The 17,437-nt window shown below is 44.6% G+C and overlaps 1 protein-coding gene across 3 annotated transcripts in view; it reads left to right on the forward strand.

The window, feature by feature from the left end:
- LOC118392784 (metabotropic glutamate receptor 8-like) overlaps positions 1–17,437 on the forward strand; it is a 252,777-nt gene that overhangs the window by 199,698 nt on the left and 35,642 nt on the right. For all 3 annotated transcript variants that reach the window (XM_052460163.1, XM_052460162.1, XM_052460161.1), the window contains exon 8: positions 16,579–16,714. In XM_052460163.1, the coding sequence (XP_052316123.1) occupies positions 16,579–16,714 (136 nt within the window). The remainder of the gene's footprint in view (positions 1–16,578; positions 16,715–17,437) is intronic.

Consider the following 17,437-nt stretch of genomic DNA (forward strand, 5'->3'; position numbering starts at 1 on the left):
GCTTGGCACACCTGTATTTGGGGAGTTTCTCCCATTCTTCTCTGTAGATCATCTCAAGCTCTATCAGGTTGGATGGGTAGCATTGCTGCACAGCTATTTTCAGGTCTCCCAGGAGATGTTCGATTGGATTCATGCTCTGGCTGGGCCACTCAAGGATATTAAGAGACTTGTCCCGAAGCCACTCCTGCATTGTCTTGGTTGTGTGCTTAGGGTCGTAGTCCTGTTGGAAGGTGAACCTTTGCCCCAGTCTGAGGACCTGAGCGCTGTGGAGCAGGTTTTCATCAAGGATTTCTCTGTAATTTGCTCTGTTTATCTTTCCCTCAATCCTTATGAGTCTCTCAGACCCTGCCGCTGAAAATCATCCCCACAGCATGCTGCCACCACCATGCTTCAACGTAGGGATGGTGCCTGGTTTCCTCCAGACGTGACGCTTGGCATTCAGGCCAAATAGTTAAATCTTGGTTTCATCAGACCAGAGAATCTTGTTTTTCATGGTCTGAGAGTATTTTAGGTGCCTTTTGGCAAATTCCACGTGGGCTGTCGTGCCTTTTACTGAGGAGTGGCTTCTGTCACGCCGCACTACCACAAAGGCCTGATAGGTAAGGTATTTCAGTTTGACATTTTTTCAATACATGATATTTTTCCCTTTTGTCGTCATGGGTTATTGTGTGTAGATTGATGAGGAAAATGTTTAATTTAATACATTTTTTATTAAGGCTGTACTTAATTAACAAAATGTGGAAAAAGTTAAGGGGCCTGAATACTTTCCGAATGCACCGTATGTTATGTAGTTCAGCTTTTTAACTAGTCGTGCCATTGGGTATTCATCCACTTCTCCAAACATAGTTTACAGCACTTTGCTTGCTGCAGATGGTAAACAAGTTGGAGATTGACTTGAGACTCGAGTAATGCTTTAAACTTGTCTTTTTGAGCAGTGTGCTTATTTGACTCTTTTAGCCTTCGCGGCCACCGAAGAGCATAAGTAGGCGAAAACAATTGATACATCTCCAACTAAATAACATTAGATAGTTCATTTGAATATTCATTTTCTGCCTCTTTTAGTTACAGTATGGCAGTGTTTATCTCACCGCCTGTTCATTTGTTATGATTCCATTCAACTCTCGTGATATGCAAAATTGCGTTGATCAATCTAAAATGAATAATCAGCCCACGAGGCAGTTTTAAGACCGTAAGAGCATTAGGTCAAAAATGTATTCATACAGTGGCATTGTCGTCCAATCACAAACACCCAACAAACCTTTACACTCCCGTGGCTTAAGCAAAATCCAAAATGGCAAAGATTGAATACGAATAGAACATTGTGAATACTGTAGCATCCATAGCTATACCGGACAAAAATATAAACGCAACATGTAAAGTCTTGATCACATGCTTCATGAGCAGAAATAAAAGATCCCTGAAATGTTCCATAAACATAAAAAATGTATTTCTCTCAAATTCTGTGCAGAAATGTGTTTACATCCCTGTTAGTGAGCGTTTATCCTTTGCCAAGATAATCAATACACCTGACAGGTGTGGCATGTCAAGAAGCTGATTAAACAGCATGATTATTACACAGGTGCACCTTGTGCTGGGGACAATAAAAGGCCACTCTAAAATGTGCAGTTTTGTCACACAACACAATGCCACAGATATCTCAAGTTTTGAGGAAGCGTGCAATTGGCATGCTGACTACAGGAATGTCCAACAGAGCTGTTGCCAGTGAACTGAATGTTAATTTCTCTACCATAAGCCGCCTCCAACATCGTTTTAGAGAATTTGGAAGTACGTCCAATCGGACTCACAACCGCAGACCACGTGTAACCACGCCACATCTGGCTTCTTCACCTGCAGTATCATCTGAGGCCAGCTACCCGGACAGCTGATGAAACTGAGTATTTCTGTCTGTAATAAAGCTCTTTTGTGTTTCGAAAAATACATTCTGATTGGCTGGGCCAGCGCCCTAATGAGTTTATATCAATTGACTGTTTTCTTCATACTGTATGAACTGTAACTCAGTAAAATCATTGACATTGTTGCATGTTGGGCTTACATATTTTTCGCTGAGGCTTTGGATCTCTTGGCAGTGATGGCTAAGATATTGAGCTGATAAACACAAGGTTGCTGGTTCAAGTCCTACTATGGCCATTCTAGCCCCGATGAATTCTAAAGCCACTGGTAACATAATACTTCACCACCATTCTAGACAGTAACCTCCCTTAATAGAGCTAAATGTCACTGCCCACTTGACTGAGATGAATGTAGAAGGGCACGGAGCAGAGAGCGGGCCTGACAAACTGCACTTTACCAGACTACTTACTAGAGATAAGTAAATCTTCTCTCTATTGACTGCTGCTAGTTTTTCAATGCCGAGAGGCACAAGATGAATTGCTGTAGGGCTGTTGACGTTGTTTACATCTAGTATCTCGTCTTCAACAGGCCCGGGGCTACTCGACGGGATGCTTTCAAGCTAACTACACAGAGAAGCAGCATGTTGTGTTGGTATCGATTTCTGCCCCTCTGGAGTTCAACAGGAGGTTAATAGGAATGATACCAGAGGAGGAAATGTGTTTTTCTTTGCTGGGGACTAATCTCATGTTGTAGACTCATGTTGTTTTGTTTTGCTCAGCTACAGCCTCTTATAGCACATCATGTCTGGCATACAGTAGCGCGTTTAGGGCCGTTATTGGATAAAGTTACGTGTGTGTGTGTGTGTGTGTGTGTGTGTGTGTGTGTGTGTGTGTGTGTGTGTGTGTGTGTGTGTGTGTGTGTGTGTGTGTGTGTGTGTGTGTGCTCGCGAGCGAGAGACGGAAAGACGAGAGACAAAGTCAGTTGTACGTCAGCAGAGCGCACTTCTATTCAAATCAAATCTTATTTATCACATGCTCCAAATACAACAGGTGTAGTGAAATGCTTACTTACAAGCCCTTAACCAACAAAGCAGTAAAAAAAAAAATTCAAATAACTTTCATAATAAATATTATTAAAGAGCAGCAGTAAAATAACAATAGCGAGGCTATATATGGGGTGTACTGGTACAGAGTCAATGTGCAGGGGCACCGGTTAGTCGGGGTAATTGAGGATAATATGTACATGTAGGTAGAGTTATTAAAGTGTCTATGCAGAGATAATAACAGAGTAGCAGCAGCTTAGAAGGGGGAGGGGTGCAAAAAAGTCTGGGTAGCCATTTGAATAGATGTTCAGGAGTCTTATGACTTGGGGGTAGAAGCTGTTCAGAAGCCTCTTGGACCAAGACTTGGCGCTCCCGTACCGCTTGCCATGCGGTAGCAGAGAGAACAGTCTATGACTAGGGTCACATTCCTTGTTGTAGTTTAGTATGCAGCTCATCTGCACCCGGTAGGAGGGCATTGAGTCGGACCATCCACAGTGCCCTTGACATGGAGGGGGGGCCAGGGATCCATACCAATCAAATTCAACTTAGAGGAGCTGTGCTGATCCGATAGGCCACAATCCCCCTGCTTACCGACACAGGCGGAAAATCAATCCAGCGAGAGGAAGAGCCTAATTCAGTAGTGAGGCTTCAGAACAATCTAGGGAAAGCACACACCAGGCGTGGAAATATCTCATGCACACACACACACACACACACACACACACACACACGCGCGCCGGTGCACTTATTAATGATCCTTCCCCACCGAACCCTGCCAGAGGATCTAACCTTTCTCAGCAGCATGAGATTGGACACTTGGATGACCCCTCCACTGACCCCCAGTGTGTGTGGATATCCATCCCTCCCTACAGTGTTCAGGTGTTATCGATGTGCTCTCTGACTCCGACAGAAACTCATGCTGATGGAGAGAGCACCATCCTGCTCACACACTTCCGAGCTCTATCCCTCCCTCTCCTCCCCTCCCTCCTTCTCTCTGCCCCACTCCCTCTCTCCTTTATCTTCTCATTATCTCTCATTCTCCCTCTCTTTTTTTCTCTCCTTTTCTCCCCTACTTCTCTCTCTCCATCTGTCTCTGCCTCCCTCCATCTCTCCACTTCTCCCCTCTCCCACCTATTTCTCCTGTTTCCCTCTCATACACACACCCAGACACACATGCACACCCAGATGGTGGTGCATTGCAGATCCAGGGGAACGAAGACAATAAGGAACAGTGCCTGTAGCTGCAATCACACGCTACACCGTGCAGACTGCATCTGATACCGGTTATTCTGTTCTGTTCAGCTTGAGTCTCTACACCCTCTATTGTCTCCACAGTCATCTAAAGGACATTCTTGATCTGTCCCAAATGGCACCCTAGTCCCCATATAGGGCACTCCCTATAAAGTAGTGCACTATTAAGGGAATAGGGTGTCATTTAGGACGTGTGCTTTGTCACATGTCGAGCGCTTACTTATTAAGCAGCCCACTTCAGACGTTGTGCTATATCACTTGATTCTATCTAGAGGCCATTGGATGAGTTGCATAGTTTTATTCATACGTGTAGGCATGCTGCAGATATTTCCTTTTTCTTATACCAAAAACATGATCCGTCAGATTCGGGTCAATGATGATGATGTTTTCCCTTTTGTGTAGCTCTTTTCTGTTTCTCTCTCCTTTTTTTGTCCTGGTCCATCACCAGTCATCACCATGGAGGGATTGACTCAGAATGCAAGCAAGATGTCAATCTCAACTCAGACCGAGTCCCTCTCTTATCTAGAACGTCCTATTCTGTTGTTGCCTACCAACAACATCCCCTCTAGTACTGTAAGTCATTGTGACGACGCTCTGTAAAGTAACACATTTAGGGACTATTATTGGCCGAGAAAATCTCATTTCAGTTGCTGTCGGGCTATTGTGACTCAGTTTTCAATGAGCAGCTGAAGTAAACACAGAGAAATAGCCACAACAAGTCTTTGTACACTTTGTAGGACAGATATGAAAAGACATCTTTATGTATCAATCGGTCTCTCATGTGAAGGAAGTAACGTGCAGCTGCAGCTTCCGAGGACCAGTGTGTCCCACCACTTCTGCTCTGATGAATACGATAGTCTAGGGCTACGTCCCAAATGGTACAATATAGTGCACGAGGCCCTGGTCAAAAGTAGTGCACTATATAGGGAAGAGGGTTCAATTTATACACTGCCTCTAGAGTGTGTTACAGGAACTAGGGCTGTTACGAAGTCTGCTCCTGGACAGGGACATTACACGTGTCTAATGCAACCAAAGTGCCCACACAGAGATTTTGCCATTTTTTCATGTAAAAACTGATGCACCAGCCCTAACATCAGCAACTTACCTGTCTTGTAACCAAGACTAAGGAGATGCTTGTGGACTACAGGAAAAGGAGGACCGGGCACGCCCCCATTCTCATCAACGTGGCTGTGGTGGAGCAGATTGAGAGCTTCAAGTTCCTTGGTGTCCACATCACCAACAAACTGTGTCACCCACGCACCAACTCCTCTTTTACGCCACTGCTACTCTCTGTTTATTATATACCCATAGTCACTTTAACCATATGTACATGTACATACTACCTCAATCAATATAGCCTAGCAAATGTTATTTTAACTGTCTTTTTACTGTTGTTTATATTTCTTTACTTACCTATTGTTCACCTAATACCTTTTTGCACTGTTGGTTAGAGCCTGTAAGTAAGCATTTCACTGTAAGGTGAAACCTGTTCTATTCGGCGCCCGTGACAAATACATTTTGATTTGAATTGATTTGATATATCATCTCACTTGCGCTCAGATGGGCAGGGTGGACATTTGTGAGCTGTGTCCTTAAAAACATGATCCAAAGTGCTAATTTCAGGCAGCACCGATGGGGATATTTAAGACCAACCAAAATCTGGTTTTAGCGTTTTTGGCACAAATTTTGGCAGCGGAAACGCAGCCTATCCAGCCGTAACGCAACCTGCCCATATGCGCATGGAACATGAGCAGCGTGATGTGCTATTGGTGTCTGAATACTTCGTATTTAGAAACATATATATGTATTTTTTTTAAATACCATTTTATTGTATTTGATGAAAAACCAAGCATAGCCTCCCCTCCTCTCAATTAAGCCTTTTTCTGTCTGCCCGATGCAATCGCGAAGTAGTCAAGACTGTCGATAAAGGGTTTGGCTCCTTAGCCCGCTTGGAAAGGAGTAAAACAGTGAGCCGACATTCCCTGTTTATCTCTGCATCGTAGGCAGGCCCACGTTATTTGAGCAATACAGGTCCTATTTTGGACGTGCGTGAAAGCCCCCTCCGCGATGTAGGCTACGTATCCATGTCCATCAAGAAACGGGAGATGAGAACCTCTGTGAATACCAGTGAACCGTGTATTTAGAACGTATCTCTAGCCAGTAAAAAATGGCATATTTTACATTTCCGATGTTTAAAAACCCAAGCCCTCCCTTAGGCCTACTGTAACAACGGGCTGGTTCAACAGCAGTGTCTTTTTTTTATCCTGACGATTTTATGACATCGTTACATTTACATTATTGAAATGATGGTGCCTGTAAGTGTGAAACAGCCTATTTAAAACAGCCTGTTGTTTCGTTGTATTATTCGCTCTCTTTTTAAGCCTCACCAATAATGAATTGAATCTTGCTTATTGACAATGATTGGCATGCCTATACTCAGTCATAATGCTATTGACAGTAGGCCTAGCTCCTATATCATTGTGAATGCTATTGACAGTAGGCCGAGCTCCTATATCAGTGTGAATGCTATTGACAGTAGGCCTAGCTCCTATATCAGTGTGAATGCTATTGACAGTAGGCCTAGCTCCTATATCATTGTGAATGCTATTGACAGTAGGCCTAGCTCCTATACTCAGTCATAATGCTATTGACAGTAGGCCTAGCTCCTATATCAGTGTGAATGCTATTGACAGTAGGCCTAGCTCCTATATCAGTGTGAATGCTATTGACAGTAAGCCTAGCTCCTATATCAGTGTGAATGCTATTGACAGTAGGCCTAGCTCCTATATCAGTGTGAATGCTATTGACAGTAGGCCTAGCTCCTATACTCAGTCATAATGCTATTGACAGTAGGCCTAGCTCCTATATCAGTGTGAATGCTATTGACAGTAGGCCTAGCTCCTATACTCAGTGTGAATGCTATTGACAGTAGGCCTAGCTCCTATACTCAGTCATAATGCTATTGACAGTAGGCCTAGCTCCTATACTCAGTCATAATGCTATTGACAGTAGGCCTAGCTCCTATACTCAGTCATAATGCTATTGACAGTAGACCTAGCTCCTATACTCAGTCATAATGCTATTGACAGTAGGCCTAGCTCCTATACTCAGTCATAATACTATTGACAGTAGGCCTAGCTCCTATACTCAGTCATAATGCTATTGACAGTAGGCCTAGCTCCTATACTCAGTCATAATGCTATTGACAGTAGGCCTAGCTCCTATATCAGTGTGAATGCTATTGACAGTAGGCCTAGCTCCTATACTCAGTCATAATGCTATTGACAGTAGGCCTAGCTCCTATACTCAGTCATAATGCTATTGACAGTAGGCCTAGCTCCTATACTCAGTCATAATGCTATTGACAGTAGGCCTAGCTCCTATACTCAGTCATAATGCTATTGACAGTAGGCCTAGCTCCTATACTCAGTCATAATGCTATTGACAGTAGGCCTAGCTCCTATATCAGTGTGAATGCTATTGACAGTAGGCCTAGCTCCTATACTCAGTCATAATGCTATTGACAGTAGGCCTAGCTCCTATACTCAGTCATAATGCTATTGACAGTAGGCCTAGCTCCTATACTCAGTCATAATGCTATTGACAGTAGGCCTAGCTCCTATACTCAGTCATAATGCTATTGACAGTAGGCCTAGCTCCTATACTCAGTCATAATGCTATTGACAGTAGGCCTAGCTCCTATACTCAGTCATAATGCTATTGACAGTAGGCCTAGCTCCTATACTCAGTCATAATGCTATTGACAGTAGGACTAGCTCCTATACTCAGTCATAATGCTATTGACAGTAGGCCTAGCTCCTATACTCAGTCATAATGCTATTGACAGTAGGCCTAGCTCCTATACTCAGTCATAATGCTATTGACAGTAGGCCTAGCTCCTATACTCAGTCATAATGCTATTGACAGTAGGCCTAGCTCCTATACTCAGTCATAATGCTATTGACAGTAGGCCTAGCTCCTATATCAGTGTGAATGCTATTGACAGTAGGCCTAGCTCCTATATCAGTGTGAATGCTATTGACAGTAGGCCTAGCTCCTATACTCAGTGTGAATGCTATTGACAGTAGGCCTAGCTCCTATACTCAGTCATAATGCTATTGACAGTAGGCCTAGCTCCTATACTCAGTCATAATGCTATTGACAGTAGGCCTAGCTCCTATACTCAGTCATAATGCTATTGACAGTAGGCCTAGCTCCTATACTCAGTCATAATGCTATTGACAGTAGGCCTAGCTCCTATACTCAGTCATAATGCTATTGACAGTAGGCCTAGCTCCTATATCAGTGTGAATGCTATTGACAGTAGGCCTAGCTCCTATATCAGTGTGAATGCTATTGACAGTAGGCCTAGCTCCTATACTCAGTGTGAATGCTATTGACAGTAGGCCTAGCTCCTATATCAGTGTGAATGCTATTGACAGTAGGCCTAGCTCCTATACTCAGTGTGAATGCTATTGACAGTAGGCCTAGCTCCTATACTCAGTCATAATGCTATTGACAGTAGGCCTAGCTCCTATACTCAGTCAAAATGCTATTGACAGTAGGCCTAGCTCCTATATCAGTGTGAATGCTATTGACAGTAGGCCTAGCTCCTATATCAGTGTGAATGCTATTGACAGTAGGCCTAGCTTCTATATCAGTGTGAATGCTATTGACAGTAGGCCTAGCTCCTATACTCAGTCAAAATGCTATTGACAGTAGGCCTAGCTCCTATATCAGTGTGAATGCTATTGACAGTAGGCCTAGCTCCTATATCAGTGTGAATGCTATTGACAGTAGGCCTAGCTCCTATACTCAGTCATAATGCTATTGACAGTAGGCCTAGCTCCTATACTCAGTCATAATGCTATTGACAGTAGGCCTTGCTCCTATACTCAGTCATAATGCTATTGACAGTAGGCCTAGTGTCACGCCCTGGTCTAAGTATTTTGTGTTTTTCTTCATGTATTGGGTCAGGCCAGGGTGTGGCATGGAGTTTTTGTATTGTTGTGTGTTTTGTCTTGGGGTTTTGGTGTGAATGGATTTGGGATTGTAGCTAGTGGGGTTATCTAGCAAAGTCTATGGCTGTCTGGAGTGGTTCTCAATCAGAGGCAGGTGCTTATCGTTGTCTCTGATTGGGAACCATATTTAGGCAGCCATATTCCTTGAGTTTGTCGTGGGTGATTGTCCTGAGTGTCTTGATGTCCTTAGTCTGTGTTAGTTTGCACCAGTTAAGGCTGTTTCGGTTTTCACTACGTTTATTGTTTTGTAGAGTTTGTGTTTTGGATTCGTGTTACGTTGTGTGATTAAACATGGATCGCAATATACACGCTGCAGTTTGGTCCGACTCTCCTTCACCACATGAAAACCGTGACACCTAGCTCCTATACTCAGTCATAATGCTATTGACAGTAGGCCTAGCTCCTATACTCAGTCATAATGCTATTGACAGTAGGCCTAGCTCCTATACTCAGTCATAATGCTATTGACAGTAGGCCTAGCTCCTATATCAGTGTGAATGCTATTGACAGTAGGCCTAGCTCCTATACTCAGTCATAATGCTATTGACAGTAGGCCTCGCTCCTATATCAGTGTGAATGCTATTGACAGTAGGCCTAGCTCCTATACTCAGTCATAATGCTATTGACAGTAGGCCTCGCTCCTATATCAGTGTGAATGCTATTGACAGTAGGCCTAGCTCCTATACTCAGTCATAATGCTATTGACAGTAGGCCTAGCTCCTATACTCAGTCATAATGCTATTGACAGTAGGCCTAGCTCCTATATCAGTGTGAATGCTATTGAAGATATCCAATTAGAACATTGAGGACTGCAAATAGGTTCAAGTTAACGTATTTAGCAAAGACGGGTCTACATTTGAACTGACCACGATAACTGACTAACATTAGAATTGGAGTTGATTCCATGAAAGACACAGCTTGAAGTAAGCACATATTTCGCCGCGGAGCACGTTCTGATTGGCCAGTGAGGGGCCAAGCCTCGACACACCCCCACAGCCTGTTTATTAAATCAAAACCCATCTCTTTCGAGCCAACGGCAGCAAGTGTGCCGATAATTAGTGATTAGTGAAAATAGCTAAAATGTTTCGGACACATCCCCGAGCCTATAGAGTTACCACCTGCGCTTAGATTTACCATTGCGCAAGGTTTGTTAAAACAGAGCCCAGAATGGTGTGACATGACGGCATAGTGCCTCCCACAACCCACAGGCCACACCTCCATTGTCCTCGGGGCGGTCCAATGAATAGCTCGATAAGGTCTTCACTCTTCACCGTCAAAATGTTCATCTCTTCCCTTCTCTTTTTTTTCAATTCCTGAAAATATTTCCAAGGTCCCCTCCTTTTCAGTCTGATGAGAAACCTTAATTGTAGTTCCGTGCGTGGGAAGGTAGGAATAAAAACACCTTACAGCCTGTTCTTTCACTTTCGCACCGGGGTTAAACTTTGACAGGATACATTCAACTAAAACTGCAAAACCTTTTAGAAAAATATATATATATATATTTTTTTGACAATGGAACTTTTCAGAAAATCTCCCAAAAATCTCCAATGGATTTCTTTCACCTCCGCACTTCCTTGTTATCTGTCAAATGAGTCATAGTGATACAAGCAGAGAGCTTTCATCCGTGTTCAGTGTTGAACATCAAGCCAATACCGTCTCTATTGTTCCCAGCTATGCCTGCCTGTAGAGCGTGGTTGAATGGCACTGATGTGTCCTTATGATCCTTTATAAACTACCCTGTCCCCTGACAGTGTGGAGTGAGAGTCCCCCGGTTTAGCAAGGCAAGAAAACTCTACACAAAGGACTGCAACACTTCTGCTTTAGAACACTGGTGAGGATATTGACTGTTTTGATCCAACTACTAACCCTCATAGTAGTTCTATGTTCATTGGAAGTGAACATGCGCAGTGTAGTGTGTCTCAGTCTTAGCATCCTGTATAACAATATTTTATCCTCATCCACAAAAGCACCGGACGAAGGACATAGAACTCGGGCCGAGAAAGAGAACAATATCCACTCACTTTTTCCTACTCTACCAAAACGTTATTTATATTTCAACCATATTGTGGTCTTGGTCGGGGCCACCCTACACGATGCTCTCCATTACCCTTCTATGGAGAAGGCAGAAGAGCCAAAACAATTGGGCCCTGACTCCGTGGAGTCAGTATGTGTGTGTGTGTGTGTGTGTGTGTGTGTGTGTGTGTGTGTGTGCGCGCGTAGAGTCGTGAGGGGAGGACACTGCCATGCTAGACCGAGCTATCTCATTACAGCTCATCTCCACAGGGGCCAGCTGCTCTAGCTCTGTCTGCTCAGGACAAGATGGACGCCTTCTCTACGGGAACCAGTAAGGGCTTATTAACAAGAAATAACGGCTAGATGATGAACTTGAACCTAGCATGACAGCGATACAGATAGTTAGAGGGAGAAGAGAGATATACAGCACTGTGTGTAACATCTAGAGAGAGAGAGAGAGAGAGAGAACTAAAGTCTCCTATGTCCATAGTCCTTCTCTGTGCTTTGTCCCTGTATTAACAGTATAACACAACATCAAACTGTGGATGAGCCACCGGATGGCTGGACGGGGGAGACTGATGAGACTTAACTGGAAGGATGCGTCATTTGCTGCTGCCGCTCGCAGAAAGGACCCACCAGTGCCCCTGTGTGTGTGTCCGTAGTCTACAGCCGTCCCCGCTCTCAACGTTAAAAGGGCAATCAATACCTGGAGATAAGTTCAATAAGCCGGAAATCTCAGACAGCTGTTTCGGCGACTTAAGACATCTCTCTCTCGGGCCACCACACACCGAACACTTCCTCAGCCCAGGTGACCAGAAGCTATCAGATTTTTTATTTGACCTTTATTTAACTAGGCAAGTCAGTTAAGAACATATTCTTTTTTTCAATGACAGCCTAAATACTCACTGCCTTGTTCAGGTGCACAATGACAAATTTGTACCTTGTCAGCTCGGGGATTTGAACTTTCAACCTTTCGGTTACTAGTCCAACGCTTTAACCACTAGGCTACTCTGCCGTTGGATGATTAATAGAACGTTAAGCCATGCGGTGTCGGCGGTGATTGTACGTACATGCATCACTTTATTCACTCTAATGCAGGTTAAAATGCTGGCATCAGACTAACTGACAACACCAGGTTTATGGACCTGCAGATCTCTCTCTCCTCTGCCACAGTCACACCGTAATGAAATCCATTAGGCCTCAGTGGAGACAAAGGAGTTTTTGAGGGAGTGTATCCGTCTGCCATGTTGGTTTGTTGAGAAATGCGGCATTGCCTCAATAGCCTATGAGAGTTGTGTGTGTGTGTGTGTGTGTCTGCTAAAGTCGGTGAACAGAGGAGGTATATCTGCTATGGCAGCTGGTCTCTCTAGCCTCCTGGATACATGCTGCTGCCTTCTCTCTTTCATTATGCACACAAACAATGCTGCTCTAGGACTCCCTCTCTCTCTCTCTCTCTCTCTCTCTCTCTCTCTCTCTCTCTCTCTCTCTCTCCTTTGATCCCCCCTTCCCCCTCACATCTTTCTCCCTCCCTCCCTCCCTTGCTGTGCTCTGTTCTAAGGAAGATAATCAAAATAGTTTATTTTGAGAGGAAAGAGAGGAAGAGGAGAAGTCAAAAGGAACGGGAGGCTTTTGTCAATTTCAGATTGAGGGCCACTTAGTTTGGAGCCTCTCCAAAGAAAGGTGTTTTCTTTAGCGACAGTGTCTCATAACTCTGTGATGAAATGTCTTCCCTTGGCCTAATGATAGTAGGGCTTAGAGAAGCAATGGAAAGGAGGGAACTAAAGGTTTGGATGGTTTTGAAACTTGCCTTAGGCAGGCAAGAACCTCTAATGACCGACTAGGACAATAAAAAAATTTAAAAAAAGAATGGCGAATTATCAAAATCTCCAACCAATTGGGAAATCTAAAGTACCCAAAGCATTCCGAGTTCATGGGGCCAACACATCTTCGGTTGACATGAGGAATCTTGTCACTACATCCATTATTTCATTAGCCAACTCACCCGCCCACCTCTAAGCTCCAATGGCTACACAGCCTCTGTGCTCCCTCCCACTGTGAAACACAACAAAAGGCTGGCTCCTACTTCTACATCCTGATAAACTATGTGTCAGAGCTTTCTGGCAGTTTAATAATCATTATAATCAGCTGCCTTGTTGAGCCAAGAAGCACTAATCTCATTATAAACCCTGTGGATATTACCCCTCACCATATTAACTGCATGGAGACTGCTCCCCACATGGCGACTGCAGGGTGGACGGAGGGTTAGGATACAGCGAAGAAAGGCTCCTGTATGCCAGAAGCTTGTAAGTGATGGATCATGATCAAGTGAATTATTAGGCTAACGTGGATGTCTTATAGTAGAGAAGAGGTTGGGAGGGAGAGACAGAGGGAGATAAAGAAGAGATACATGGGAAGACCAGAGGGAGAGAGCTGTGAGATTTTTTTTTTTAAAGAAGAGAGATAAAGGACGAGAGAATGAAGGAGGATCAACAGTAAATGTTTAGGAGGAGGGAGTTGAGTTATTACTATCGCACAGATGTCGAGTTTCCCTCATTTGCCAGGTAAAGCCTCCCCAGAGGAAACCGTTTAGTGTGGAATAGATGGGATGGAGGACGAATGGAGACGAAGGATGGAGAGAAGACATGTCCTCATTTCTGGGGGCCTGTGTGTGCCCGCTTTAGTGCTTTAATGCGTTTGTGTGTTTGTGTGTGTTCCTACGTGCGTGTACCTATGTGTGTGTGTTGTCTCCCCCATTAGCAGTATAGATGTATGGCCCACACTGCTGGGTGCTGGCAGACATTCCACTCAGCCACTCTCTCTCCTCCTCTCAGCTCCTTCCTCCATGTTATGTTTTATTCACCTGGGTTGCAGGGTGGTTTCTACATCACTTCTAGCAAAATACTCACCGTGCCACTCTGTTTCTGTCACGATTGGGAGTGGGGGAGACTTTTGAGGCCTCTAATGGTCGTTCAGCCACAACGCTCTCTCCTTTCCTGTATTCTCCCCCATCAGAGGTTTTGCCCAGCCTAAAACTCTGTCTCTCTCTCTCTCTCTCTGGGATCCACAGGGAAGAGCTGTTGGCAGGGTATGCAGTGTTTATCTCAGATTAGGCGGATGTTGCCTGCAGATACTGATCTTTCTCCCCTTAATGGTTTAGGTTTAGGATTAGGGGAGAGTAAACAGATCCTAAACCTGTGCCTTGTAACTGTATCTTCAGAGGTTTGTCCCCCTGCCTTTTAGTAGGAGTATAACTGGCCTAGAATCCATTCTCTCTACCCACAAACTGCATAGCAGAAAGCCCAACCTCATCTCTGACCAAACACAATGAACATAACCTGATCTCCTCTGAATGGAGGAAATCAGGTTCAAACAACCGTCTTCCATCTGAAATACCCTACTTCCTACTTGGTCTCATCTCACCATCGCCCACCACTAGCTGAAGACCTGTGTGTCGATTAAAGGGCCTCTAACCTCATTCTCCTTTTGGGGATGATAGGGTGCATGTGTCTGGTCATGTGAGATGTGCTGAAAAGACCAATGAGGGTGAAGTCGATGAACAGACTTTGTTGTGCTGGTAGGCTCGTCCAGTTCAGTGGTTGTTAGGGCATACCCACTGAGGGGTGAGTTTGAGGTTTGTGTGTGTATGCTGTGGTAAAGAAGGTTAAATGTGGTTGCTTACACTGACACAGTGAAGGTCATGGTTAACGATGCAGAATAGTGTGAAATTTAAATGTCGATATCTCCATGTTGCTACTTTCAGAAATGGCGGAGGAACCATGCTTCACTGACTTGTAATGCTGTTTTCGAATTGCCCTTATAAGGGACATACTGAACAATTATCTTAGTCAGCTTGCTTGTGTCCAGTAATTGTCATCAGGAGTAGCTAATATGGCTTGGGACAGGCTGTTTCCGGAGATGACGTGAGCGTGAAGATGTGTTGCTGTGTGTCTATGCGCCTTTGCGTGCATTTAAGTGTGTGTGTGTCCGTGTGCGCGTGTATGTGCGCGTGTGTACGTTTGTGCATGCGTGCTTGTGCAACTTGCATCAGTCGTGTCTGCAGAATCGGCCTCATTGGTTGGGCAGGGAACAGTGAGCGGTATTGGGCCGTATATTAACCCCAATTTGACAGGCAGAAATCATTTCCTGAGGCTGTGCCATGATTCATTTCCACACTGATGAGACGGAGCCCGCTCCCATTTGCAATGCATGTTGCCCCCGCTGTGCAAGGCGAGGGATGCTCGGAGAAGAGGGAGAGAAGAAGTTGTGCCCACTCACAGAGAGTATCAGTGTCAACCAGAGGGCTCTCTTACTGGACTCATGTGTTTGTGTGTGTGTGTGTGTGGGGGGGGGGTGTTACTGCAGCTGCATCTCATATAGCACCCTTCTCCCTATGTAGTGCACTACTTTGAACCAAAGCACAATGACGCCGAGTGTAGTCCTGATTTTATAGGGAGCTGTGTTGCACTTCAAGCCATTCCAACTTTTTGCCTGGGTGCCAGATTTCAACTTATTTTTGTTTCATTTTCTGGTCATAAATTCTGTCGAAGACAGAAACTAGACAAATGAGTCAACAACCAGTCTGGACACTTCTCTCTCTGTACTAATGATGTAAGGCAGGAGGAGACAGACGAACAGATAGGCAGACAGGGGCGAGCGGCGGCGTCTAGTGTCTTTGGGTTGTGGCAGGCAGGGCTGTGTGTGTCTCTGTGTGTGTGTGTGTGTGTGTCTGTGTGTGTGAGTAGCGTCAGGCCGGGCGGCTGTGTGGAGGCAGATTAAATATAGAGAGATAATGGGCTACCCAGAGTCCGCTGGAAATCTTCTCATTCATTACCGCTTGGGGATATAGAGAGAGAGAGAGAAAATACAGATATGATAGATCCGCCGTTGCCATGACGTACAGCTTTCTGTAGGAATGTCAGTAATGCACACCTCTTTTAAGATTGATATTTGTAATTATGTTACTGCTTTGATGGGACAGATTCTCCACCCGCGCTGCTGCCGCACTGAAATATTGGGATTTCAAAGCTTCATAGGAGGAGAGAGAACCAGAGAGAGAAAGGGAGAGGCTGTTTGCACACACGCTCGCACACACGCACGCTCATACAGACACACACACACACACACACACTTTCTGCATAGTTGATATGTGTGATACCTGAGCCACTCCTTAGGGTGACACGTAGACCCGAGACTGCTGAATGAACTTCGGAAATGATTCCCACTCTGTAACAAACAGACCTTAAACCATAGTTACAACCTACAGTGGGTAATACCCAAGCATGTGTAATTATAGTTAAGGTGTATATATAAGTTAGTCCAAAAATAATTTGTGTTGGACCAAATGGTATGTTGGTGTGAAAATGCAGAACTCATTTCCCACCATCTGTGTCTTCCAGGAAGTGCTGGTACTCCAGTGGTGTTCAATGAGAACGGCGACGCCCCCGGACGGTACGACATCTTCCAGTACCAGAGCACCAACCGCTCTACCAGAGAGTATAAGGTCATAGGCACCTGGACCAACAAACTACACCTAAATGTGAGACTAACATAATAGCAATACTATCTTTTTTTGTGATCTAGTGTTGTCATAAAGTGTCACATTCAGAGGCATTCTTGCATAGCCTGGTCCCGGCTCTGTTTGTTCCGTCATGTCAACATGTTTGGCATGACAAGGACCGACAAACGACTTGACAAACAGCTCTGGAATCAGGGACATTTCATAGATGTCAGCATTAATCCAGTCTTGAAACTTCAGATTTGTATTCATTCGTTATCATCCAAAACGTGTTTTCGTGTCATGTTTGGGTCCCCATCTCTTCCCAGTGTTGTTTGTCCTATGATCTTACAGTACTTCTGGGTAGTATGTGTTCCTGCATGCATACAGTTACTGCTCAGTGCTTGACTTTCAATGGGCAGCTACTTGTTATTCAGCTGTTACTGATTGCAATACACACACACACACACACACACACTTTCTGCATTATTAATATGTGTGACCTGAGCCTGGCTCGTTAGGGTGAAGAGAGAGAGGGAGGGGAGGACAGGGAGGGAGGGATAGAGCTAGGAAGTGTGTGAGCAGGTCGGTGCTCTCTCCATCCGCATGAGTTTCTGTTGGAGACAGAGAGAGTCGATAACACCTGAACACTGGAGGGAGGGATACACACACACACACACACACACACACACACACACACACACACACACACACACACACACACACACACACACACACACACACACACACACACACACACACACA

The sequence above is a fragment of the Oncorhynchus keta genome, chromosome 13, assembly GCF_023373465.1.
Source record: "Oncorhynchus keta strain PuntledgeMale-10-30-2019 chromosome 13, Oket_V2, whole genome shotgun sequence".
Taxonomy (NCBI): Eukaryota; Metazoa; Chordata; class Actinopteri; order Salmoniformes; family Salmonidae; genus Oncorhynchus; species Oncorhynchus keta.